Source organism: Helianthus annuus, chromosome 4, assembly GCF_002127325.2.
Source record: "Helianthus annuus cultivar XRQ/B chromosome 4, HanXRQr2.0-SUNRISE, whole genome shotgun sequence".
In the NCBI taxonomy this organism is placed as follows: Eukaryota; Viridiplantae; Streptophyta; class Magnoliopsida; order Asterales; family Asteraceae; genus Helianthus; species Helianthus annuus.
This window is the reverse complement of record NC_035436.2, coordinates 4,044,154-4,071,725: the sequence shown is the minus strand read 5'-3', so window position 1 is coordinate 4,071,725 and position 27,572 is coordinate 4,044,154. Positions and strand designations below refer to the sequence as shown.

The 27,572-nt window shown below is 36.1% G+C and overlaps 3 protein-coding genes across 3 annotated transcripts; all 3 read left to right on the top strand.

Moving 5' to 3' along the window:
- The first annotated feature begins 1,365 nt into the window (after positions 1–1,365).
- LOC110935572 (RWD domain-containing protein 1) lies at positions 1,366–12,845 on the top strand. The gene is made up of 11 exons (XM_022177944.2): positions 1,366–1,525; positions 2,599–2,664; positions 2,754–2,821; positions 3,815–3,848; positions 3,936–4,005; positions 4,473–4,530; positions 7,463–7,591; positions 9,271–9,362; positions 11,678–11,765; positions 12,288–12,366; positions 12,572–12,845. The coding sequence occupies exons 1-11, from the start codon at positions 1,519–1,521 to the stop codon at positions 12,646–12,648; spliced, it is 768 nt and encodes a 255-aa protein (XP_022033636.1). The 5' UTR covers positions 1,366–1,518; the 3' UTR covers positions 12,649–12,845.
- Positions 12,846–13,967: 1,122 nt separating this feature from the next.
- Positions 13,968–19,426, top strand: LOC110935571 (TMV resistance protein N). Its single transcript, XM_022177943.2, has 6 exons — positions 13,968–14,165; positions 15,418–15,935; positions 16,045–17,155; positions 17,246–17,554; positions 18,118–18,678; positions 18,767–19,426. The coding sequence occupies exons 2-6, from the start codon at positions 15,433–15,435 to the stop codon at positions 19,268–19,270; spliced, it is 2,988 nt and encodes a 995-aa protein (XP_022033635.1). The 5' UTR covers positions 13,968–14,165; positions 15,418–15,432; the 3' UTR covers positions 19,271–19,426.
- Positions 19,427–20,600: 1,174 nt separating this feature from the next.
- LOC110935570 (glutathione S-transferase T3-like) lies at positions 20,601–21,951 on the top strand. Its single transcript, XM_022177942.2, has 2 exons — positions 20,601–21,252; positions 21,355–21,951. Exons 1-2 carry the CDS (start codon positions 20,785–20,787, stop codon positions 21,511–21,513), a joined length of 627 nt encoding a protein of 208 aa, XP_022033634.1. The 5' UTR covers positions 20,601–20,784; the 3' UTR covers positions 21,514–21,951.
- The last annotated feature ends 5,621 nt before the right edge of the window (positions 21,952–27,572 follow it).

The window sequence follows — 27,572 nt, the reverse complement described above, 5'->3', positions numbered from 1 at the left end:
GTCAAGAATCTGGCTAGAATCACTAGATTGCCTCTGATTTTTTTGCCAATTAGGATGGGATTTGACCACTGTTGACCTCACAGTGATTAACTGGCCAGTTAGATATAAATTATTTAGTAAACCTGAGACTAGTGATTAACCGGCGAATAATCGATGACTAGTCGGAGATAGGGTGTTTGTGTCTAAATGTAGCAATTATGTATAGGCATGGTTAGGGGTGTTTATAATATGGTTTTATTGGTTTTTACGTCAAATCGTGAACCAAATCGTAAGTAACAGTTTTTTAGTATTGAAAAAACCGAAACCGACCGTTGAACTACAAAATCGAACCAAACCGAACCGTTACTAACAATTTTGGTTCTGGTTTGGTTTGACGATTTAGACTTCGGCTTATGTTCCATAAAAATGGTATCATACTATATATGGTTCAAACAAGCTACCACAATTGTTTTAAGACTAGAATGAAAGCAGCAAACAAATTAAACTAGATTGAATGCAATGTTGTATTGCTGTGTTTTGTATATAAGCACTCATAGAACAAATAATCACTTGTACAAACAAGGACCTATAAAGTAGGTTCATCATAGATTTAATACAGATAGCATAAACTTCGCATAAAACTATATTGAATTCCAGAAACATTTAAAATTGATATAACACAACGTTAATATAATATATTAAAAAAATATGAAATATCTACATTAACGGGCTGGTCGGTTTTTTTATAAACGGTAAAGCAAACCATTTACTACAGTTATTTTTTTTAATAGATCAACTGAAAATTAATGAAAAAACCAAACGCAAAACCCAATCGATAACCGATTTAGACGTGAACACCCCAAGACATCGCTGCAAAAGTTACCTTTCTCTCTATTTGACGGTCATAGCTAGGGGTGTGCACGGTTCTGTTTGGTTATTAACATTATCCGTAACCGTAACCGAATTCATCGGTTAATTGCTTCGGTTTATTCGGTTAATTTGTCGGTTTTCGGTTCCGTTAATTTCATTTATAACCAAACCAAACATTGGCTAAAATTCTTGCTTAGAAACACATATAATGGAGATATAAATACATGAATTGGATGTATAAATAAATAAATAAATAAATAAATAAATAAATGGAAGTATAAAACATGACATAGATGTATAAAATCTAGAAATATATGAAGATTATATGATTCGGTACGCTACGGTTGATTTCGGTTAATGGATGGTACAAAAAATTATCCGTTAACCGATTTTCGGTTAATTCGATTTCAGTTAATTTCAGTTCGGGTTTAGTTAACGGTTTGGTTATTACTTATTGCTAACCCGTACGCGGTCACACGGTAACTACATTGCGGAGCGAAACACCGGAGCAAAACCCACGTCACACCGTTTCTTGATTACGTTAGCTTAGGTTTTCACTTTTCAAGCAGCGATAAACGGAGAGAGTGGCCGCATCAGAATCGGAAGATACACAGCACAAATCTTGTAGCATAAAGTACAACTACATCTCCACTCTCCACAACCGCAGACATGACAGGTAGTTGATTCACGATGAATGCTATTTCAATTATGCTCTAGATTTGTGTTATTGATTGGTTCATGAGTTAAGTAGGATGTTAGGGTTTGTATCTGTAGCTCATTGTGCGTGTTAAACGGTTAATCTGTTGAGTAGAACTGTAATTTAACTGAATTAGAGCTGATTTGAGGAGTGTTTTTTTGATATTTGACGTTTAAGTTTTGTATAGATTGAATAGGTTGGATGAATTGTTGCCTTGTTGGTAGTGATCTCAGGATGTGTATGTCTCAATTTTAGGTTAGATGTTAGGGCTTCATGCTGTTCATATATATATATGAGGCCCCGTGTGGTGGTCACGGTTGCCCGGAAGCCAGCCAATCCGCCCGGCTTATGACATGGGTCATTGGTTTCGTTCTGCCTTGAACTCATAAACAGAACGGAACAACTCTCGACCAGTGGTGTGTTCGTCATGTAAACACAACTAGCACGTACACATTTCAAATCGATGAGACCGTCCCCCGATGAAGTTCGGATTGGCCACTAAACCCAAGCGTCTATACAAGTCATGTAAACAGTAAACACACTTGTAAAGCTATCTTGTATTCTTTTCTTTTAGTAATAATAATGCAACTTTCGCTATAGTCGCCGAAATCGTTACTTATCTTGGGTCTAAAGCTTATCTTATAACACATCTAAGACGCCACACGCGAGTTACAAAATTTACTCGGTGACATTATATCATTAGGTACACTTAGCACTTGATTGTGCATCAATGAAGTTAATTTTGTACATGAGAGGACTAGATTTTTTTCAGTTGTTTTATTTTTATTTTTATCACAAAGAGATTCTTTAACCAGCCAGAATTCGGTTCGGATATAGGATACCTATCCAGAATTTTTCAACGATGAAATGTGATGATGCTATTGCCAGGATAACTGATTTTGGTGTTTTTAAGTGTGGGATTATCATTGTTAGCCAGCCTTACTGCATAAGTAAATAAATTCAGAGTCGGTTGGCATAACGTTGAATTGGTAAACGTGTAAAACACAAGGAAAAGATATTGAATTACTGTTAAACTGAAATGTTCTTGACAGACCATTTGCAGGAGCAAGAGATGGAAATTGAAGCTTTAGAAGCCATTCTTATGGACGAGTTTCAAGGTTTAGTTAACATGCATTTTGCTATTATTAAAATCATGGTCAACTTTCAAAGCCATACTTGTGACAAGTTTTCTTGATGTGTTTTTCAGAAATTCATCCCAGTGAAAGTGGATTGAACACTTCAAATCGCTGTTTTCAGATTACTTTGTCTCCCCAGGTAGCCAATATCATACTGTTGATTACTTATCTTTTTTTTTTTGGAAACAATTATCAAAAACATTTTTTCCCGTCTGTATGCTTTTTGAATATAAGATGTATTTTTTATGTGAGATGAGTTTGATTCACTATAGGGCCCTATGTGATTTTGTGTATACTGATTTTTGGATATTATCTTATGAATGTCACACTCCGGTGAAGCTAATTAGGGGTGTGCATGGTTCGGGTTGGTTGGTTTTATAGTAAAACCGAAACTATAACTGAAGTGTTCAGTTTTTGGTTATTGAAAACCGTTTGGTTTCTGTTTTTTCGGTTTTAGCAACGGCTTGGTTTGGTTTTTTGAACAAAATTATGTAAGATTAAAAAAATAAGAAGCATAATCCAAGATTTAATAATCTTTCTTAGAAAATCATTTTCTTTTATAATTTATAATAATTTGAACATTGTTTAATTTTTATGTTAAGTTTTGTTATATCTTGTAGGCTATGGATAAATCATTTCAAAGATAAATAAACATGTTAATGTTTTTATTATAAATACTTAACATTCACGAATAAAAAAACTAATAATTCCTAAATCAATATATAACAAACACTAAAAATATGATTTTTAGGTTATTCGGTTCGGTTTTCAAAAAATGCAAAACCTTAACCAAACTGTAAACTTCAGTTCATTATTGTTCGTTTTTATGCGGTTTGTTTTTTATTCGGTTCGGATAAATCGGTTTCGGTTCGGTTATTTCGGTTTTCTGCTCACCCCTAAAGCTAATAACAACACAACTCAAATAATTGTTTCATAGGATAATTATTTACCACATCGTTGAGTGTCATATTTACCGTATATTTTGTTGCCGATAGTGATCATATATGCATGACCAACACTAGCACTTTACCACATCGTTGAGTGTCATATTTATCGTATATTTTGTTGCCGATGGTGATCATATATGCATGACCAACACTAGCACTAAGCATGTTACTTTTGTTTCTGGCAGGAAGATGAAACTGATGAATCTTCTACCACTCCAGGTTTTTATCCGGAATATTTCGTAAGGTTATCGGTTGTGGATGTTTAAATGTCTTAAAACTGTTGGTTGTTGCTAATTTTTGTTGCAGTTCAGCTGGGGTTAATTTTCGCACATACAGAAAAATATCCTGATGAAATACCTCTTCTGAATGTGAAAAGGTGGATTGCTTTTCAATTGCTGAGTTGTCACATATGGTTTTGTAGATGCTTAGGCTAGAGGGTATGGTGATGGTCCTCCAAGGGAGGATGATCCGCCACGTAGGCGCCACGTCATAGTCCTCCCAAGGATGATCCATCCCACAAAAGTAGAGGGTATGGGAGGATGGTGCTAGATGATCCTACCCCACAAAACTATGTACAAGTATTAAAGCCTAATGTACAAATCCCATTTCACAAACAAACAAACAAACAAACAAAGGGGCCCACCTGTTTTGGTCCGTCTGGACGTCGAGAAACAGACGGAGAGGACGGGGACGGGATGAAGACGGGGGGCGGGATGGGTCTGAAGCCGGCGCCGGAATGAAGACGGGGCTGAGGACGGGCCATACCGTCTAGCCTTATTTTATTCTATGCTGACTTTTTGATGGTGAACTATGAAGCTTACTTGTCTTGTGTTTATGTTGCAGTATAAGAGGAATCCATACCTCAGATTTGAAAGTATTGAAAGAAAAGCTTGAGCAAGAGGTAAAACCGTAAAAGAGACTGTTGGCACCTTATCATCTATTTGTTTTAAACTGTACACCTTTTCCTAGGTAACTATAATTACAACCACAGTTTATTCAGTCAAACAATTATAAACTGATTGTTGCACGGTACTAAAACACAAATGCGTATATCGACACGGTTCAGAACATGGGCGGATCTTTTAGAGGGCTAGCAGGGGCCTTGGACCATCCTGTTTTTTTGGGTTAGAAGTGTAGGTATTAGCCTATGTAGCACGGGGACTCCATTTATGTGGCCGTACCCGTCTCGGGTACTTGTCGGGGACGGAAACGCCATGGGTACTCGTCGGGGACGTTTCCCAAACGTTTCCAAAGTCGGGGATGTATCCGGTAGAAGTATCCAACCCGTTTCCATTTATTTTTAGAGTTTTAAGCCTTTCAAATTCCATAACCGCCCATTAAACAAATAGAAGTATCATATTCGGCTTCTCTAATCTCTAAACTCTCAAGTCTCATCATCTCTAATTCTCTATCGATTGCCGATCTCTCACCAGATGAACCGGAATTTGAAAATGATTTGATTATTGATAATTAATTACCTTTGGAAGATGTAGTATTTTTGGAATTTTTTAAAATATTTTTATTTTTTTATATTTTTTATTGCCGTACCCGTATCTTGGAATTTTGAGTTTTGCCGTTCCTCGTTCCCGTATTGTCCCCGTACCCCGATCCCGTACCCGTTCCAGTGCTACTTAGGTATTAGCCCATTAGGTTTGAATAATATTAGTTATATTTGGTTGCCCCCCTCCTAATCCAAAAACCCAAATCTAACTTATGTTTTTCAAAGCTCAGAATTACTAATCCACAAGCTTAATCCTAATCCTTATTTAAAGCCCAAAATAGCTAACCTTATTCCTTTATTGTTTATGTGTAATAACTGTTTTTTTTTTTTTTTTTTTTTTTGGAATTATGGTCTTTATTTGGTGAAAAAGAAACCAAGTTAATAGAGTACGAGTATCTAGGATTTATTATGTAGTTGCTGATAAAATAATAGTTCTTGTACATTCATTATTTACTCGCTATGAGCTTTAACCAACTGGGGTAGCCCAGTTGGCCACCGACACCCACCTCTTCCCAGAGGTCCCGGGCTCGAGTCTTGGGAGTGGCATATGTCGCCCAGGGTAAGAACTCGGTAAGGGGAATTCACCGCGGAGCTAGCTTGGTCGGGTAGCGGCTCCCGGAGTGGGATCACTCCGGCGGTTGGGAGGACCGTGCTCTATTCCCCCCTCCCCCCCCCCCCCCCCCACACACACACACACACACCACTCTGAGCTTTAAAAAAAATTCTGCTCATTCCGAGTGTTTTTTTTTTTTTGTACAAGATGGATTTTTGTCTTGTCTGGGTCATTATGTTGACTTGCCAAATACCCAAGTATGCCGCAAGAAAAAGAGGATAGATGACGAATATAACGTCACAACCTTGGTTTTAAAATGCGTGATGCGCTCTGATGCGTTTTGATCTCAAAAACCAATGCGTGATGCGCCGCGCATCATGTATGCGAGGTGTTTCTTATTTAAAATTATTTATAGATAATATTTTAACTTGTTAACACTTAAGTACTTAACATCAAACACTAAACATTTAGAGATTAAAATAAATATATACAAAAAATAGCTCTAGTACCATCAAAGAAGTTCAATATAACCAAAATAAGCCTTGAACTCTTATGTGTACAAGTAGTCTATGCAAAAGGTACAAGTAATCTATGTAGGAACTCACTTAACAACTTCATCAGCTCATTGTACAAGCTTATTAAGCACATTGTACAATTTTACTCTATAGTGGTCGATTTCAGAAATTGTGCGCATCAGGCGCATCATGCAAGCACATCAGAAGCATTATGCGATCTAGAGCGCATCAACCTCGCATCATGTATTCGAAGTGCATCGCATCAACCTGATGCGATCTCATCAGCGCATCGTGTGCATCACGCATTATGTGCTCTTGATGCACGCATTTTAAAGCCAAGGTTACAACTTTTTTATGGGCCTACCTTTTGTGTTCTTTAAAGTAGAAAAAAATGAAAGGTCAGAAACATTTAGAACATAGTTGTTAATAGCGGCTATAGCGACCGCTATAGCGCTATGTAGCCATGCGACCAAGCGTCGCTATATGGGTCTTAGCGATCAATAGCGAAGTTAGCGACAGCTAAGGTTTTTTTTTTAATGTTACAGCCATTTTTTAATACAAAAAACGAAGGTTAAATGGTGCAAAAAAGCCTTTTTTTGATGTTACAGTTAAGGGCAAAAACAGTCCGCAGCAGGCCCGGGTTTTCGGAGCTACATTCGTGTCCGCAGGACGTGCGGGCACGCACGAGTTCAATTAAATTAAATTCCAGTTCAGAAACTCATTTGATGTAATATACATATAAAATTTTTCAAACTTCTTTTTCTAGTGTAATCGCTATTTATAAAATAGCCATCGCTATTTGTCGCTATTCGCTATCTAGCCTATAGGTGCCTTGTCGCTATTCGCTATCGACAACTATGATTTAGAAAACCTTCGTTATTCAACTAATTTTTGTCAGATCTTGTATAATACGTATATGAAATTAAGTATACAGATTTGGGTGGCCTATGTGGTAGTTTCAGTAGTTGGGTTGCTCTAACGAGCACTTGAATGGCTGGTTACCTCCTTGCATGTTATTCCAAAAATGTACAATCACTAAAACGAGATCAAAGTGGAAAAGCAAGTTGGTAATTTTGTAGCAAAACATCATCCTACACTATAGTGAGGCACTCTTAATGCAGAGTCTAAATTATAGAATCATCTAATTTTTTGCATGAAGTATCTACACACTCACGTTTGTTACGTCTTACTCGTTATACTTGTAGTAGTTTTTGGAAGATCACTTTGTCTAGTTTAGACACTTGACTATTTGAGACGTTTTCAGGCATTGGAGAATCTTGGAATGGCTATGATCTACACTCTTGTTAGCTCAGCTAAGGATTGGCTTTCTGAACGATTTGCTCAAGATGCTGATAATGATGACGATGATGAGGATGTAGCAGAAAAAGATGAAGTATGGGTTTTAATTCCTCTACTTTTTATGGGGTCAAGTTATTCTACAAAGGCTTCTAATTGTAAGAAGTGTAAGAAGGATTTATAGAGTGAAGTGTCCAATAAGCTAAAACTAAACCCACTACATCACCACCAAAAACCTAAACACCCACCCCCACCCCCCCACCACCACCACCCAAAAACCTAACCCCCCCCCCCCCCCCCCCCCCCCCGCGGCAAAAAAAAACAAAACTATACCTCACCAAAAAAACCCCCAAAAAACCTAACTCCCCCACCCCCCAAAAACCTAAAAAAAAACCTAACCCCCCCCCCCCCCAAAAAAAAAAAAAAAATCTAAAAAAAACTAAACACCCACCCCCACCCCCCACCCCCTCGGCAAAAAAAAAAAAAATTTGGGTGGGTGATGGGGGGGGGTGTTTTTGGTGCTGGTGGATGTTTAAGGGTTTTTTTTTTTTTTTTTTGTAGTGGAGTTTTTTTGTGTAGTGGGTTTTTTTAGGTTATTGGACACTTGTCACTCTATAAATCCTTCTTACACTTCTTACAATTAGGATCCTTTGTATTTGATCCTAATCCACTTTTTATGAACTATGCTAAATTTTATGCACATTTGTTAAAAAAAAAACCTTTGGACTTTTGACTGGATTTACAAATAAACCCTTAAATAAAAAAAATCTTTTTATAAAGTCTAGGACTTGATCATAGGGTAAATTGACATTTTCATCCCTGAGGTTTGGCCATTTTTGCGATTTCATCAAAAGGTTTGTTTTTTCCGCATCTGGGTCCTCGTGGTTTCAATATCTTTTCATTTTCGTCCTTGAGGGCCAAACCTCGATAAACAGAGGTTGCAATAAATTGCCAAATCTCAGGGACGAAAAGGGCAAGATATGAAACCACGAGGACCCAAATGCAAAAAAAAAAAAAAAAAACAAACCTTTGGATGAAAGTCACAAACGTGGCCAAACCTAAGAGACGAAAATGACACTTAGGACGCTTTCATTATTACTTAGGGAATTTATAAAGTCTAGGTACTTAATCATATACAAAAGGACTCAATCATAAAACGTGCCATTTATCGATATACAGAAAATCAATTCAATGTAAAACAAGAGGACATTTCTTTCATTTTTACAATATCATGGCATATGTTATTTTTTTTTTGCTTGATATGGTAAAAACGGAATTAGATACAGTCATGGAAACTTTGTTTTTAGTTTGAGTTAACTGCCATTTTCGTCCCTGTAGTTTGTCCAACGATGCCAGCGAGCCTAGGCCAAATTTGTACCATTTCCGTCCCTGACATTCTTGAGACATGCCAGTTCCATCCAAAAAACTAACATCTATTAAAACCTGCTGTTTCATGAAGGGTTAAAACGCCATTTTCCTTTTTCTTAATAGGGGTGGGATTTTAATAGGGTTTAAAAAAGGGAAAATAAAAGGAAATCGAAAATGACGTATTTACCTTCATTGCACAGCAGGTTTTAACAGACGTTAATTATTTGAACGGAACTGGCATGTTTCAAGAATGTCAGGGACGGAAATGGTACAAATTTGAAATTTGGCCTGGACCGGCATAATTGGACAAACCACAGGGATGAAAATGGCAGTTAACTCTTTTTGTTTTCAACAAAAGTATTTTTTAATCTTTGTCATGACTTTCTTTTTGACATAAACTATGTTCAGGTTATTGTGCCACATGGAGAACCTGTGACGATTGATACGTTTCTGGCATGGAGAGATAGATTCGAAGCGGAATTGGCACTTGAAAGAGCCAAGTAAGTTTCATAAATATTAACATATTGTTTTTCTCTATGTCCCAAAGTTGTCTACATTTCTATTATAATCTGCTCATATGTTGTCCCAAAACAGTTTCTATTGTTAAATGCAATACGGGTAGAATTGTCATTCTGGTAAGTCTTACTTATTAGAGTATGCATTAAGTGTACATCACAAAGGACGTTTTAGTTAAACTTTGAAGTTTAGGGATTTTACCATATGCAGAAATGAAGTCCAGGGACTTATGTGTAAATTCATCATAACTTTTTTTTACAATTAATATGGAACATAGGGAGTATTTTTTTTACGATTAATAACCTAAGTTGTGTTTTGAATCTTATTAGACAAGGTATTATAGTTTAGGGACTAGATGTGTAATACGGTGTTCTATATAAACACCCACCTCATGTAACCCTAATCACATAATTACAATTTAATTGTGTTCCATCAGATTAGACTTTCAGACTAGTAGTAATCTGATTTATGATAAAAGACTAAAGGCACTTGGAAAATGTCTAAATATGCTTTATATCTTGCATATGCAGATTAATAGTTCACACAATTTTATTTGTTAAATATGAAACTGATTATGTGATGTTGAACAATCAGAGTCTAAGTTGTAGGCAAAAGATCAAATACAAATAATCTTAACATACTAAACATACAAATTGAAGGAAAACCCAAAAAGAGAAGGTGGCATTTTTGTAATTACCACCAACTATCAAAGTTACAACCAAAAATACCTAAAAAAACAAAAAAAAATTTTTAACATTTTTTATTAAAAAATCGCTACATTTCGTTAGCAAAAAAAAAAAAAAAAATTTTTTTTTGGCTGCTACTAAAAGTAGCGATTTTTTAATAAAAAATGTTAAAAAAATAAAATAAAATAATTTGTGTGTTTTTTTTTTATTTTTTTAGGTTTTTTGGGGGGTTTAGTTTTTAGCATTTTAGCTTGGGTGGGGTGGGGGGGGGGGGGTTAGGTTTTTTTAGGTTTTTGGGGGTGGGGGGTTAGGTTTTTTTTTTAGGTTTTTGGGGGGTGGGTGGGGGGGGGGGGTTAGGTTTTTTTAGGTTTTTGGGGGGTGGGGGGGGGGGTAGGTTTTTTTTAGGTTTTTGGGGGGTGGGGGGTTTAGGTTTTTTTTGGGGGTGGGGGGAGTGGTTAGGGTTTTTTAGGTATATTTGTAGAGTAACTTTGATAGTTATTGATAATTACAAAAATGCCACCTTGTCTTTTTGAGTTTTCCTTCAATTTGTATGTTTAGTATGTTAAGATTATTTGTACAAGAACTTTACCCCTAAGTTGTAATAATTGTTTGAGATAGTGTTCAGATGAGTTTTATTTACAATCAGCTATTGTGTGCTTTATAAATTTTGATTATTTAATCTAAGATGACCAAAACGGGCATTATTATTGTTTTTTTTAAGTATTTCAATTTTAAAATAAACAAATATTTGATATGAATTATAGGGTAAGGTTCATGCGAGAACCACCTTTATTGCGAGAACCGCGAGAACCAATATGAACACAACCTAAAATAGCTAAAAAAACCTAACCAACCCCCCCCCCCCCCCCCCCCAAGCTAAAAATGCTAAAATGCTAAAAACTAAACCACCAAAAAACCTAAAAAAATCTGTTTTTTTTTAAATATTTTTTAAGTTAAAATCGCTACTTTTAATAGCCAATTTTTTTTTTTTAAATTACGTTTTTTTTGGCTACGAAAAAGTAGCGATTTTTTATAAAAAAATATTAAAAAAAAAATTGTGTGTTTTTTAGCTATTTTTAGTTGTGTTCACATTGGTTCTCGCGGTTCTCGCAATAAAGGGTGGTTCCTAACGGATCTTTGTCCATGAATTGTAATGATATCTATTATATGATAAATTTTTCCTGTCAATTGTTATTCCAACAATCATGTTATCCACTTATCCTAATATAATTATTAATCCGTATGTTGTAATGATACGTGATGCATGAGCATGTGAGATGGTGTTTGGACGTGCTTCTATTAGAAGTTATGGTAGTCATATAGTGATAATCTCTGATTGTTAAAATTACCGCGACCAAGATGGGTTTATTTTTTTTCTTTATAAAATTATTGATTATTATATTCTGCTGTTATGTTACTGTAATATAATTGCTAACTTTAAAATTGTTAACAATAAGTAATTTTGGTTTTTTTAAACAATCGGTTTCCTTGCAGTTGCAGCTGGCATGAAACCAAATTTTCAAATCTGATTATCTGACCGCTAAATAATCATATAATCATATTTAGTCACTTTATGTCTTTATGCAAACAACTAATCAAATAATCAATTCCAGATTGATGCCAGAATCGGCACTTACAGCACCCAAAGAAAAGAGACTTAATGGGAGAGAATGGTTTGAAAGTGGCAGAGCTTCTACTGCGGTAAGTATTTGCTTCCCACTTTTAATTTTTTAGTTTTTATTTTTAGGAAATTGGTCAAAAAAACCTTATGGGTTTTGCTAATTTTATATATAATTAATAATTCCATAAACCTTATTTCTGCAAGGTTAAATCCCTTTGTTGTTACTACTTTACGATAGAGCTTATTTCAACTTTTTAAAATGAACAAAAAGTTTTTTTTTTTTTTTTTTTTTTTTTTTTAGACAGAGCTTATTTCAACTTTTTACGATAGAGCTTATTTCAACTTTTTAAAATGAACAAAAAGTTTTTATTTTATTTTTTTTTTTAATACGATTAAATGTTAAACTATATAAAAAGAAGACATATTTGTTAAGTTCTAAAAGGCTAGGGATTTAATCATTTAAAAATCCAGTAGGCATGCTTACTTTCGGCTCTGTTTTGTTTTTATTTTTTTTGTATTCCGTTTACTTCATGAAGTGCTGCTTCAATTTGAGCCACTTGATTCTTCAACATTTCATTTTTATAACACAATATTATTAGCAGAAAGGCGCAATGGCAATTGATGATGAAGAAGATGAAGACGATGAAGACTTTGACTTTGATGACGATGAAGACTTTGAAGGTTATAATCGTTCTTTTCTCTTCTATATAATTATAAATATAACATTTTGCTACTGTATAAAGTGCTTCACTTTTTATACAAAAGTTTTAAAGGGAAACGAAACATAACATAGATCAAATCCGCTTATAAGTAAAATAGTCGAAATAGTCGATTGCAACATTTTAAGTTTATTTTATCTGATAAAATATTGTTTTTATGGTCACAGATGATGAGGACGACATGCTTGAGCACTATTTAGCCGAGAAAGATTCGTCTGTTCATTCTTCATCAAGAGGCGTTTAGAAATATTTGCTACTTTCGGTTACAAGTTTGTTTGAAATACTGATGCCAACTTTTGATCTGTATTTTGTTTTGGCAAGTTTAAAATATAATTAAATTCAGATCTGATTGAAGAGCAGAAATGAGTTTTACATTTGTCTCATTTGATTTAATGGTATTTGTCACAATTACAAATATTATTAGCTTATTATCATTTAGAACATGAGTTATTTTTATTATAACCATAGGTAACAATATACTTTAGGCTTGGAAATTTATCCATGTTATTCATTTTCAAACTTTATGCATCCAAGTTGACAATAATAAACTTACCTTTTAATATATGGAACTCTTTTAACTTACTTTCATACGCTATAAAAGTAGAGATGACCATGGTACCGGACTGGTAGTACCGGTACCGAAAAAGGGTACCGGTACCGGTAAGTCAACCAAAATACCGTCGGTATCGAATCTAACCGGTTTTAGTACCGGTACCAAATGCTCATCCATATTAAAAAGTAAGCTTATTGCTACAATAAACACAATACCGATTTGAAGGAGTATGGTCCCAATTGTTGTACACTTAACCTAAAACACTCAACTAATCCAAGTGTTTCATCGTGGGCCACTCCCGTGGGCACATGACAATGCCAGCTCAGAGGGGACAAACAATACAAAGGTGAAAAGGACCTTCAGCGAATCAACGTTCGTCAGTTACTGTACTTGAAGTTCCCCACGATGCTCAATCGTGCAGGGGACAAACACTACAAGTAACAACGATGTGTCGCCAATCAGCGTGCGTCATTTCACCCCTCCTCAATCTCCGCTAACGGCTGAGGGCAGACGAAACAATAAGTAAATCTGGAAAGTGACGTGTAGCCAATCACGGCGTGTGATAGTGCTCCCACCTCTGCACATATTATCTGCCACAACAGAGGAGACCGGATGGATATTCCTTGACAGCGACGTCTTGCCAAATCAGCCCTCTTCCTTCTCCAGTCCTTTGGCTATAAATACCAGCCTTCAGTAAAGTCTAAATATCAAATTTCTTGCTCTCTCACTCTTAACACGCACTTGTTTCCTTTCTCACTCTTAACCTATACCAAACACCATTGGTGTCAATACCTGTATTCGTTTTCCCAGTTTTCTCGATCGATGTAAAACACGTGTCGATATCATGCCGGGCATATCTCTTTCGCTTGCTATACACCGAGCGCCGGTATTACACTGATATCATAACAAATCAAACCGATAACATTGCAAACCAAACTAGTACTGACCGAAAACCCGCTGCGAAGCACGAAAAGTTAATTTAAGAACCCATCTTTCATCCACCTACCTGTGGGTAATAGTGTAATCCCACTGCCATGCCCCTTACAGAAACAGAGGTCAGACTCTCTCTCTCTTTGTGGCTTAGATTTGTTTTTGATATTGTAGCCTATATTACCAATTCCAACAGTGATTCAATCATCAATAAATTAATCAGATCCCCTTCATGAATACACTCTCCTTCACCGGAAAATAGAAGTGTGTTTTCACAGGTAACTTTACTTATTTACTTTTTTGTTGATTCAAACCAGGGATGAGCAAGGTACTCGTTCGACACCGGTACCAAAAAACGGAAAAAGTGGGTGCCGGTACCGGTACCGAATATACTGGTACCGAATATACTGGTACCGAAAAGTGGGTACCGGTACCGATACCGATATCTAAAGTACCGGTACCGAAAAACGGAAAAAGTGGGTTCGGTACCGGTACCCGGTACCAAATGCTCATCCCTAATTCAGATTGGATTAATTTTAGTTTCCTTTTACTATTATTGACTAATTTGGGTTTCTAATATGGAGCATAGTTCACAAATAGTCATGTGATTTGGCCCATATTATGAAATTCATGTGTAATGTTTAAATATTAAGTATATAGTCCTAAATATCTTGTTTGCTTTCAACCATGGTACAAAAAATTAATTGAAAAATAAAAAAAAAAATCAAAACAAATTAACTGTTTGATATATTACAGTAAGAAGCTGTGATTTTTCCTCAATTTGGAGCTTGTGGGCAGACTTTCTCACTAGCACTAGCCTAAGTAGTTAATGTGGTAAAATATCGGTAATTTTAATTCTCACGGAATTTATATATATAGCAATTTAACACTAACAATTCGGTATACTCTCTTACCATTAACAAATTAAACTTTAGCAAGTTGTAAAACACTAACAATTGTAGCAAGTAAGAACTGATTAAGACTTAAAACACTAACAGCAACAATTAGAAGAAAAATGAATGCTAGAACTAAGAAGAAAGGTACTCATATTGGGAAAATCGGTGATATATTGGTCAATATCGCCGATAATATCGGTACCGATATTTTACATCGATATCTCACCCGGAGATATCGATGATATATCGCTGGCGATATTAATTACATAGGGCCAGTAGCACTATGTATTAAAGAAAAAAATTTACACTTCAAAACGAACGTTTTAAAGAAAAAAATAGGATCCATTAAAAAATATAAAAAAAATAGCAGGGTTCTAGATTTGATACATATAAAATTTTCGATAAAATTTACACCTCGAAAAAAAATCTGCAAAAAAAAAAAAGGATAAACATGTAAATTTGATATTTCACCTGTGTATTTTGTTTATTTTATTTGTATATGTTAATTATTGTGTAATTTATTTATGTTATGAAAAATATTATCATTCATTTTCTAATATTCAACTCATTTAGGTAAGTAAACAAAACAAACCACATAAATCTTCATTTGAATTGGTTATCTGTTATTATACAGATTCCAAACACATCAATGGACTCTTCATCGTCATCTTTTCAGAATGCACCCGCCTCTTATTATCAATCGTGTAAATATGACGTATTTCTTAGTTTTAGAGGAGAAGACACCCGCAAGACATTTGTAGATCATCTATACTCGACTCTTAAACAACACCTAATCCGCGTTTACAAGGACAATGAAACACTTCCTCGAGGTGAATCCATCGACCAAGCCCTGTTTGAGGCTATCGAAGAATCACGAATTGCTGTTATAATATTTTCCAAAAACTATGCAAATTCTTCATGGTGTTTGGAAGAACTTGCACATATTATGAAATGTAAGGATGAGAGAGAGCTAATTGTTATACCCATATTTTATGATGTGGAACCCACGGAAGTGAGAAATTGTAAAAGGAAATTTGGAGAAGCATTTGCCAAACAAGAGGCGAAGAACGTCGACAAAGCTGAAATATGGAGAAAAGCACTTGTCGATGTGAGCAACATTGCCGGATGGGAGCCCAAGAACATTGCTGACGGGTAATTTTTTTATATGATCTCATTTTAAGTTAAAGATCTCAAATTTGTTTGTAACTCGTTCTCTTTAGTTTGTTGATACGATAATTATCCATGTATATCCCATATGCAGGCATGAATCACAATTCATCAAAAAAATTGTTGATACAATTTTGGATAGATTGTTCGTGTTAAATTCATGTGTTGATGAAGATCTTGTTGGAATGAGGGCTCGCTTCCAAGATTTGGAATCACTATTAGACATTGGATCAGGGGGTGTGCGCATGGTTGGTATATGGGGGGTCGGGGGTAGTGGTAAGACTACTCTTGCGACTTCCGTTTATATGGAACTCACGCAACATTTTCAAGGTTACTGCATTGTGGAGAATATTAGGGTGGAAACAAGCAAGTATGGCTTAACTAAAATGCAAGAGAAAATTTTATCGGCTCTTTTCAAAAAAGAAGTGAATGTACATAGTGTTGTGGAAGGAAAACACATGATGAAAAGTATGTTATGTCGTAGAAAAGTGTTGGTACTTCTTGATGACGTCGATGAACCAGGCCAACTAGAGGCGTTAGCCGGAAAACATAATTGGTTTGGTAGTGGGAGTAGAATAATAATCACAACTAGAGATAAACATTTGCTAAGAACCCACAAGGTAGACCACGTCTATCCTGTCACATTATTATCGGATGATGAGGCTATCCAACTCTTTAGAAGACATGCTTATAATGAAGAAGACCCTGTAGAAGATTATGAGACGCTTTCATTACGTGTGGTTTCTTATGCTGCCAGGCTACCACTGGCAATTAAAGTTCTAGGTTCTTTTTTGTACGACAAAAACAAGAAAGAGTGGATAAGTACCTTGGATAGACTTAAAGATATCCCAGAAATGAAAATAGTGGAAAAGCTCAAAATTAGCTTTGATGGACTTAAAACTATGGAAAAACAGTTATTCTTAGACATTGCATGTTTCTTTAGAGGACGTTGGACGATAGATGAAGCAATGGAGATATTTGAAGCTTGTGAATTTCACCCTGAAATTGGGATAAAGGTGTTGAGACAAAAATCTCTCATTACTATATATGACTCTGAGTTTGGTGCTAGATTTGATATGCATGATCTCGTACAAGAAATGGGACACTACATTGTTAGAGGGGAACATCCTAAGAATCCTGAAAAACATAGTAGACTTTGGAAACGTGAAGAGATCAAAGAAATGTGTTCGGGGAGTGCAACAATGGTAAATATTAAGCTTTGAAAAAAAGATGCATTATATTATTCGTGCATTGAATGATACTTAACTCATACATTGTTTCCTTCTTTATTGCAGGAAAATAACCAGATTGAAGCCATTTTATATGAACCTTTACCTGTTCTCCCATGGAAGATTCGTGACCATGATTATTCATTACCCTTATGTAAGCAAGTTTCAAACATGAAGAAACTAAGGTGGCTTAGTGTGTCTACTATGAGTGAGGCTGAGGATGAAGGGCCTAATTTTCTTTCAAATGAGTTGCGGTATATTAAGTGGTATAGTTATCCCGCAAGAAGCCCGTTCTTGAACGGTTTTCTACCAATGAAGCTTGTTGTTCTAAAATTAACCGATAGCAAGCAGAATGAACTTTGGAAGGATGACCAGGTAATTCGTTTGTTTTGTGCAAAGAATCATTCGGCTATTACACAAACAGGCTGGTAAAAAGTGTATTTTATTATATATATAATATCTAAATATATTTATTTGAAATATATTAAAAATTATATAGTTTATTAGATTAAGTAATTTAGTTAGGAAACACAAAAGGCGAGATCCAATTTACTAACAATTTATAAACCGGAAGTGTAGCATGACCAGAAAAATGCTACAAGACATTCTAGTTATCCAACTTTCTTTAAAAGTTTAAAACTAAATAAGGTTTAAGTTTATTAAAAGATAGTACTTATTCTTTTTCAGTATTGCTATGCACATAATGAATTTGATATAATGTCAATATACTTACAAATAACATGATAGTTTAAAATATTTTTTTATGTTAAAAGATATTTCGTATAAATTTATTTGGTGTCTTTTTATTTTTTATGCAAACACCAAGAAACTTATGCAAATAGTTTGTATGCTATTTACATGATTTCATGTCACAAAATATAACTTAATATTAGATCATGCTCATAGACTCTTATGTTAACTTGTCTTATACTTTGTAGCATCTACCACATTTGTCAGTGCTTCAACTCGTTCGCATGGAGAAGCTATCTAGCACACCAAATTTTGATGGACTCCCGCGTCTTAAAAAACTAACACTCCTTTCTTGTAAGGAGTTGGAAGAGATTCACCCTTCACTTGGAAATCACTCAATACTTGAATACTTAGAGGTATCACATTGTTACAAACTTAAAAGGCTTCCAACAATTAGTCGGATGAAAAACATAAAGGCTTTACTAATAATGCGGTGTTCATTGAAAGATGAAGATATGCCGTATGGTATTGGCGAGTTATCCAACTTACAAGAGCTAAATCTATGTTGTAATAGTTTTTCACGACTAGATTTTAGCCTCTCGCAACTTACTCAACTCAAAAGCCTCAACCTGTCATCTTGTGACAAGCTTCTTGAATTGCCTGAGCTCCCATCAAGTTTAGCTCTTCTTAAAGCACACCAATGCAAATCACTGATACTTGTTAAAGATTTTTACAAAAACTGCAAACAATTAAGTCAAGTATCACTTATAGATGGGTGGAGTGACAAATTATTACAATTCATGCTGAAGGTATCTCACTCTCTTTTTGAAAAATCAATTATTTAGTTCCATTTATTGATGGTGATTATTATATAATGAATTTGTGTTGATCAAATAGGGAAAGGCTATTGAAGATGGCTCTATGCGTCTCCAACTTGAAGGCGTTGAGATTCCAAAGGGGCTTACACCTCCTTTGCTTAGAGGAAATTCTTGTAGATTGGAACTTCCCGAGAACTGGTGCAGTGACTTCTCTGGTTTCTTAATATGCGTTGTTACTTCATATGACTCTTTTGCCATTCCGTATCGTATATGGATAAGTATGAAGCATGTGAGTAATCTGGTTTCTGAAGATGATGTGGTTTGGGAGGAAAGACCTGGTGAGAAGTATATGACATGGGTGTGGTATGTCTCATTTGATCTATTGAGACACACTACATGGTGGGATCAAACATACAAAGCTCTTTCTTTTGAAAATGAATTTGACACATGTAAGGGTTTTGGAGTTAGACTCGTTGAGAAAAGTGCAAGCGGTCTAACAGAAACGCCGACGGATTCTTCTTCTCGTTTTACACCTAAGATCAAAATTCAACATGATTCGACAGCCGCACTAACAATATCCTGAAGTCCATATGAAGTTATTTAAAACGACAATTATATCAAAAGATAAATTCTTAAGTTTAATAGATGTAACACTTAAAAATTACGTGTTGTGTATTTCTGAATTACTAAGCTAATTGAGGTGTCAAATGGTATAGAGATATAGTGGTGACTAGAGTTTATAAATTTTGATAGGGGGGGGGGTTGGTATTAGCAAAGGAAGTTTACAAGAGACTGTTGTGTTTACAAGTACTTGGGGATGTAGACCCTATCACCCTAACATCCCTTTCATACTAGTGATTGCCTATCTAGAGTGTTCTAAGTATTGAACACTCTTTACAAAAGATCTAATATATAATATCTACATAACTCTATACAAAAATCATGATACTTTGCTGAATTTATAAAGCCTTCCATGGCATATTTTTATAGGTTTTTTGACTAGCAATTTCCAGCATTTTCTAGGTCATTCTTGGCTGGAACTTGGTCTTCCACATGTCCCCAAGTTGTTGGCAAAGTACGGGTTCTTCAGGAGTCTTCCTGACAGCTCTTGAAGTATCTAGATGGCCCCAAAATGTTCTAAAATCCTGAATTTTTGAGCTGAATTTATGCGGGCGTGACATGATGGACAATTAAGTGATGGGTAATGAGTTCAATAGTTAATTATAGATGAGATATATATTTTTTTAATTTACATGTGATAAAATATATTTTTTTGTTAATTTTCTAATAAGTAAAAGTTAAGTTACTTTTCTTTAGATAAATGATTTTTTTTTTCTCACTGCATCAAAAAGATTCATGGTTGTCAATGACAAAAATCTTTGAGCGTTGCAGTAGTTTCAATTATATGTATTCTAAAAAATATTTTGATGGGTGCCGAGTTGACATACATCCCCTAAACATAGGGTCTTCCCATGATGGTGGTTTAAGTGGCGTTACCAAAGGAGTAAATGGATAAAAAATGGTGAATGTCCTAAGGGTGTCCGGGGCGTACGCGGTAAGCCCCTTCGGTGAGCCCCTTCCCCGATCGGGAACACCGCCGCCATCAAAGCGGGGTCCCGATTCGGGGTGCATTTTGTGTGTGTGTTCACCGATGAAATTTCGCGAGGATCGAGGAAATTAGACCGTTGACAACGGTCGGATTATTAAAAAAAAAAAAAAAAAATTCAAGTTTTTTTTAAACTAATATAAATACCAAACCACAACCATTATTTTTTATACTCTCCAACCAATCTCATTCTCTACATTTTTTTAAACTCTCCAACCACAACCATTATTTTTTATACTATCCAACCAAACCCCATCCACTTTTTATTTTTTATACACCGAGCAATGGAGAACCGACCCCACGAGGCCAAGAAAAAAAATAAGGGGCGGGTATCGAAACCGTCTCGAGATGGTTCGAGCGGTGCAAATGCTCAACCACAACCCCCTTACGGATACACTTCACAACCCCCGTTTTATTTCCAACAACCTCCACACCCCTCGTTTTACAACACCCAACAACCCAATTTCGGCTATTTTCAAAATTTGCTATCAATGGACGCTCCTCCTCAATCCCCCGCCTTCGACCCATATGCTTATCGTTCTCCACAAGTTCCTTCTACACGAGGAAATGTCGAACGTCCTCTACCTATTGACGAGGACGACGAGGACGATGAGGTAGTGCCCGAAACTCAAAATTTGGGCGACGACGACGAGGAATATGAATATAATGTGGACGAAGACGCGGGCAACGAAGAAGACGAGGCTCGAGAAAAAAAAGGGAAAACGGTGAGCGAAAAATGGACAAAAGAACAAGAAGAGGCGTTGGCGAAGGCGTGGGTACATTGTTCTACCAACAAAAAAAAGGGCAATCAACAAAGTCGCGAAAGTTTTTGGGGTAAAATTTTAGAGCACTTTAACAAAACTATCGGTGGAAGTAACCGGACCGTTCATCAAGTACGGTCTAAATGGAACCCGATGCATGCGAAAATAAACTTTTTCAACGGCCTATACCAACAAGCGGTAAAAATTATATTTTTTTTTAACATTGCATATTTTTTATTTTTTTTCTAAGTTCATACTTTTTTAACACTTTCTAATTTTTTTTTATTTTATAACATGTAGGATCGCACACGAGCAAGTGGATGTCAAGATCTCGACGTGATGAAAGTCGCGTTAAAAGAATTTAAAGAAAGATTTCCAAGCGGTTTTCAACACATCGAGGCGTGGGAGGTCGTTCGAAAACACGAGAAATGGGCCCAAGTCCCATTGATGGGCGAGTAAGGTGAAGGTTCGGCACATAAAAGAAAGCCGGTTGAAGTAGACTTTTCAATACCGGATATTAACGAAGATCCCTCGCCACAAAGAGCACAACGGCGAGACAAGCGTCAAGCTACATCGTCCGAGGGAAGCTCGGCCGAGTTGGCGGCACAATTCAAAGTGTACACCGCCATGAAAGAAGCGAAGCAAGCGGTAGAATTGGAGGCGATCGAATTGAGGAAAAAAAGAGAGTCGGAGGCTCGCGAGCTCATATCGGTACAAATCGAGACGATGAAAAACTACAATTACGATCGAGATATGAAAACCTTCCTTAAGCCGCACGACGATGTTCCGCCAAGTATGTTGCCGATCATCCTAGCCCGAAAGCGAGAAATCGCTAACAAGTACGGGTGGCCATGCGATTTCTAGTTTGAATGTATTTTTTTTTCTAGTTTGAATGTATTTTTTTTCTAGTTTGAATGTGTTTTTTTTTTTCTAGTTTGAATGTGTTTTTTTTTTTCTAGTTTGAATGTATTTTTTTTTTAAATTTAATGAAATGTCTTTTATATAAATTTTTAAACATCCATAATTTTAACAAAAAAAAAAAAAAAAAAATTTTGAACTCACCTAATAGGTGAGTGCCGCCATCAAAATGGGGAATTAGGGGAGTGTATTAGGGGAGTTGACGTGGCACCATGTGATTGGTTAGGTGTAAGATGGGGGACTCACCTATTAGGTGAGCACCCCTTACACCCTAAGGTGTATTGGTGGTTAATAGAGGTGGAGGTTTCAAATCTAACAAAGCGCATGTATTATTGTATTATTAAGAGTAGAGTTAATTACTGTTTTCGTCCCTGTGCTTTGTCAAAAATCACTATTTTAGTCCATTAGTTTAAAAATTGCGATTTCAGTCCCTGTGGTTTCATTTTCGTAACCATTTCAGTCCACCTCGTAACTATTTCAATCCTTGTACTTACAGAATAAATGGATTGAAATGGTTATGTAAGTGAAATCACAGGGATTGAAATGGTTACGAAAGTGAAACCAGAGGGACTGAAATCACAATTTTTAAACTAATGGACTAAAATAGTGATTTTTGACAAACCACAGGGACGAAAACAGTAATTAACTCTTAAGAGTAAGTTTGCCGTTTAAAAAAAAAACAACGATATGTGTTTGAAAAAACAAATTCAACAGACGGTTGTGGCTAAGAGACATTGGCCCAATAGCAATGGTAAATTACTAAATACCCATCATTCAAATGGTGATGGTTGAAACCCTATTGCGGTTAATGTATTTAAGTGGTGTAGAACTAGAGAGTAAGATCGTTGTAAAGAAAAACAAATTGACACTTGTAAGGGAATGCGGTGAACCCAGAAGATGGTTGGTGAAGAGGTTTTATTTGTTTTCAAGCGGTGATGGTTGAAACCCTATTGCGGTTATGTATTACTCGTGGGGTATGCATATTTAAACGATAGTCAGAAAACTATACAAAAACTTACAAGAATGAACCTGCTATACAATTGCAAAATGCATCAAACCTATACATGAAACCCTAATGTTAGATAAACATTCTTAAAAAGGCAACTTTATATATTTACCAAACGGATGGCTTGATTCTGCTCCAATTTCACTTGTATTATGAGTTTTAGCCCTTTAGTTTTTGGATCTTACCTAGGGATGCAAACGAACCGAACGAACACGAACAAGACCTTGTGCGTCTATGATGCACTGGGACGGGTACGGGAACGGGAAACAGCAAAACTAAAAAATTTAAGAAGCGGGGACGGGACGGGTACGGGAAAAAGAACATATAAAAAAATAAATATATATTAAAGATAATGTAACACAAAACCACAAAATAGTTATATATTGATGTAAAGTGTAAACTCCAAAAACACTACATCAATCATATGTAATAAAAGGGAGGATATGAGACAAAGATCTAGGACGAGTTGGGCTCTCAATGGAGATGAAAATACAAAATTCTTTCATGCTCATGTGAATGTCAGGAAGGCCATAAATCAGATTCCGGGGCTGAACGTTGACAATAACTGGGTCTCCAAACCGGCTAAAGATAAAAAAGAAGTGCTAGGTTTCTTCAGAAACAGATTCACAGAGGAGGCTCGGGGGCGTCCTTCCTTGATTTGCGAGGGGCTCAAGTCTTTGTCTGACGATAATAAAGCTAGTTTGGTGAGTCCGTTTTCTTCAGCGGAAATCAAGCAAGCCGTTGTTGACTGTGGAGATGACAAAGCTCCTGGACCGGATGGTCTATGAAATTCTTCTGGAAGTATTTTGAGAAAGACTTTAAGGATATCTTGGATAATTATTATGAGAATGGGGTGTTCAATATTGGTTGCAGTTCTTCATTTATTACGCTTATTCCAAAAATTAAAGATCCGGTTTCTCTTGCTAATTATCGGCCTATCAATCTCATCGGCGTCATTAGCAAAGTTGTTTCGAAAGTCCTCGCCAACCGTCTTAAAAGAGTGATTGGGTCTATTGTCTCTGATTCGCAATCGGCTTTTTTGAAAAATAATTTCATTTAGACGGTCCTCTGATGATTAACGAAATTTTTAATTGGGGAAAAAAGTTCAAGAAAAAAACATTCTTTTTGAAGATTGGTTTTGAGAAAGCCTTTGATAATGTGAACTGGAATTTTTTGGTGAATATAATGGATCAAATGGGATTTCCGTCTAAGTGGTGCTCGTGGATTTGGGGAATTCTAAAGTCGGCTCGTTCTTCGGTCTTAGTAAATGGCGCTCCCACTTTCGAATTTCAGTATACGAAAGGATTGCGTCAAGGCGACCCGATATCGCCTTTTCTTTTTATCATTGTGATGGAAGCTCTTTCCTGCATGTTGGAAAAGGCTAGGAATGTGGATGCCATTGTTGGTATTAAAACTCCAAATGATGGGCCTTGTGTTTCGCATTTGCTTTATGCTGACGACGCGATCATTCTTGGGGAATGGTCAAGAAATAATATTGCGAATGTGGTCAGAATTTTGCGGGTTTTTCATGTGTCCTCGGGCCTTAAAATGAATCTTACAAAGTCCAACTTATATGCCATGGGAGTTGGTGATAAACCTGGCCTTCACACACCCAACCCTAACCCGTAAATCCCCTGAATGAACACCGAAGTTTTGTACGAACTAGTACGACACTTTTTATTACTTGAAATTTTAAAGGGAATCAATACAATTAGAAACATAAAATAGACCCACTATTTATACTAATCTAACTTGGACTCCAAGCGACCTTTTCTAATACTAATACAATTCCTTTAAAAACTGAATTAAACTAACAGATAACTCTAAACATAATAAACTAATTATTATGAATAATCTCCTCCATAAACCACCCCTATGAGATTACCGTACCACCCTTTTCTTGTTTATCCGTTTGCTCTTTAATCGGGATTGCTACTTTTACAGTTGGAGCCATGGAGTTGAATGACATGGCTACTATCGTCGGATGCCAACCGGGGGTTTTTCCGTTCAAGTATCTTGGTCTTATGGTGGGAGCGAACATGAATCAGATTGAGAATTGGAAACCGGTGTATGATATTTTCGATGCTAGACTTTCTAAGTGGAAAGCTTCTATGCTTTCTAGAAGGATTACGCTAATTAAATCGGTTCTGGAAAGCTTGCCTAATTGTTATTTTTCTTTATATAAGGCTCCGGTTCGAGTTGTGAAAGATTTAGAGTCGAAAATAAGGAACTTTCTTTGGAGTGGTGACGATATGGTAAAGAAACTGCATTGGGTTGCGTGGGATCGGGTGTCGATTCCTAAAAGTTGTGGGGTCTTGGTCTGAGTAAGCTAAAAAATATCAATATTTCTCTTCTCACAAAATGGAGTTGGAGATTTATGGCAGATAAAAATAAACTTTGGGTGAAAATTATTGAAGCGATTCATATAAAGAGGAATTGCTGGGACTTTATTCCATCAAGGAAAGCGATCGGTGGGGTGTGGTGCAACATTGTAAATGTATTAGATAAGACCACGGTGGATGGGATTCCGTTGAAGAATTTTTTCAAAAGTGAAGTGGGTAACGGGGAAGAAACTGCCTTCTGGCTCGACCCTTGGATTACTAACGAGCCTCTCAAATACAGATTTCCTAATCTTTTTAAACTGGAATCAGTCAAAAGAAGCAGAATTAGCGAACCGGTTCTAGTGCAGCCATCAGACCTGAGATATGCTTGGCAGTGGAATAGGTCGCTTGCGTCCAACACCGAAGTGATGGAATTGATAAATCTTTGTAGTTTGCTGCATCATTGTTCGCTGAAACAGGGGAGAGATAGATGGGTATGGATCGGAGCGGCTGATGAAGACTTTTGTGTTGGCGCGGTCAAGCGTCTTCTCGACAAAAACAGGGTTAACTCAAATTTCTACGTGCCAGATTGGTGTAAGTGGTTGCCGAATAAAGTTAATATCTTTATTTGGAGAGCCGAAATGAAAAAAATTGCGACCCTTGATGCATTAAAAAAAGGAACATTGGAGGGGTTGTTTCAGTTTGCTCCTTGTGTGATGATGGGGATGAGGATGTGGAGCATCTCTTCACTTCATGCATTATTTCATCAATTGTTTGGTCTAATATCAGTAATTGGTTCAAAGTTCCGAACTTTGTAGTTTTTTCGTTTAGAGATCTTCTGGAAATTCATAATTACGTAGGTTTGAAAGGCCAAAAAAAAGAAGCCCTCAAAGGTCTAATTCGGTTGGGGTGTTGGTGTATTTGAAGAGCTAGGAACGAGGCGAAATTTAATAACAAGCAAGTCAAGATTGAAGATATCATCATTAAGATAAAGACGATTGGATTCTTGTGGTTTAAGAGTAGTGGTTTAAGAGTAGGTCGAAAAATGTTTCTATTTCTTGGGATGATTGGCGTAAATATGTAAATTTGTAGTTTTGTTGTTGGGCCGCCTCGTTTGTAGGTTTGGCTTGGTGTGTTAATGAAATTTACCTTTAAAAAAAATCATATGTAATTATTATTATTATTATTATTTATGTTACTTTATATATTAAAAAAAAGTGACTAAATATTGTCAAATACACTTAAAATGTTATACTCAATAAATAATAATAAAATCTTTCTTTTTTTTTTTTTTTTGCCGGCAACAAAAAGCAATAAATTAAAAGATAGAAGGGAGCAAAATTAGACACAAAAGTAATGTAAAATACTTTAAAAAAAGTAATGTAAAACTATGTAAAATTAAATAAGTAAAAAAATGAATAAATGGTTAAATCAGTAGTGGTGGAGCAGGTTGGACTTTGGAGGCTAGAGCTTCAATTTCCTAGAAATAAAAAAGGTGTATAAAAAAATAATATATTATTTTATGTATTTAAAGAAACCCATGAATCATCTTCTTCATCATATCTCAAGTTGCAGAGCCCCTCACCGGCCGGAAAAAGAAAGAAGCTTCAGGCCTTCAGCTATTCCTGTTCTAAGTTTTAACCAGCTGTAAATCCGTCCCCTAAACCCGGAAATGTTTTTATAGAAGTCCCCAATAACCGGGTACGTTTGATTATGGCCATCAAAAAATAAAAGGAAACTTGCTGGAAACGTATCCACGCCGTCCCCATAAGCCGTCCCCTGCTGCATCGCGTATCCTGGCCGTCCCCAACGTGTCGGAAACGTTTCCACGGCGTCCCCGTGCCGTCTCCGTCCCCTTGCAGTCCCCGGGACGGGAGATGGCACCTACTAGCCGTTTCTGTGCTTCCGAGTTGTGCGTGTTTGTTTGTTTGTTAAGAAATATACGTGTTCACGAACACTTGCCGAACGAGATTTTATGTTCGTGTTCGTTTGTTAATTTTAGGCAACGAACGAAAACGAAAGTTGATGAACACAAATGAGCACGGATGTTCATGAACACAAACAAGCGTTCACGAACTTAATATATAATACATTGATGCTTATTAAATATTTTAATTTGTTAGAATTTTGAAGTATTTTCAAAAAACACTAATGAACTATCGAACACAAACGAACATGTTACAGTCTTACCGAACATTCATATGAACATAAATGAACGAACACGGACTCATGTTCATTCATTTAACTAAACGAACTTCGTGTTCGTTTGTTTA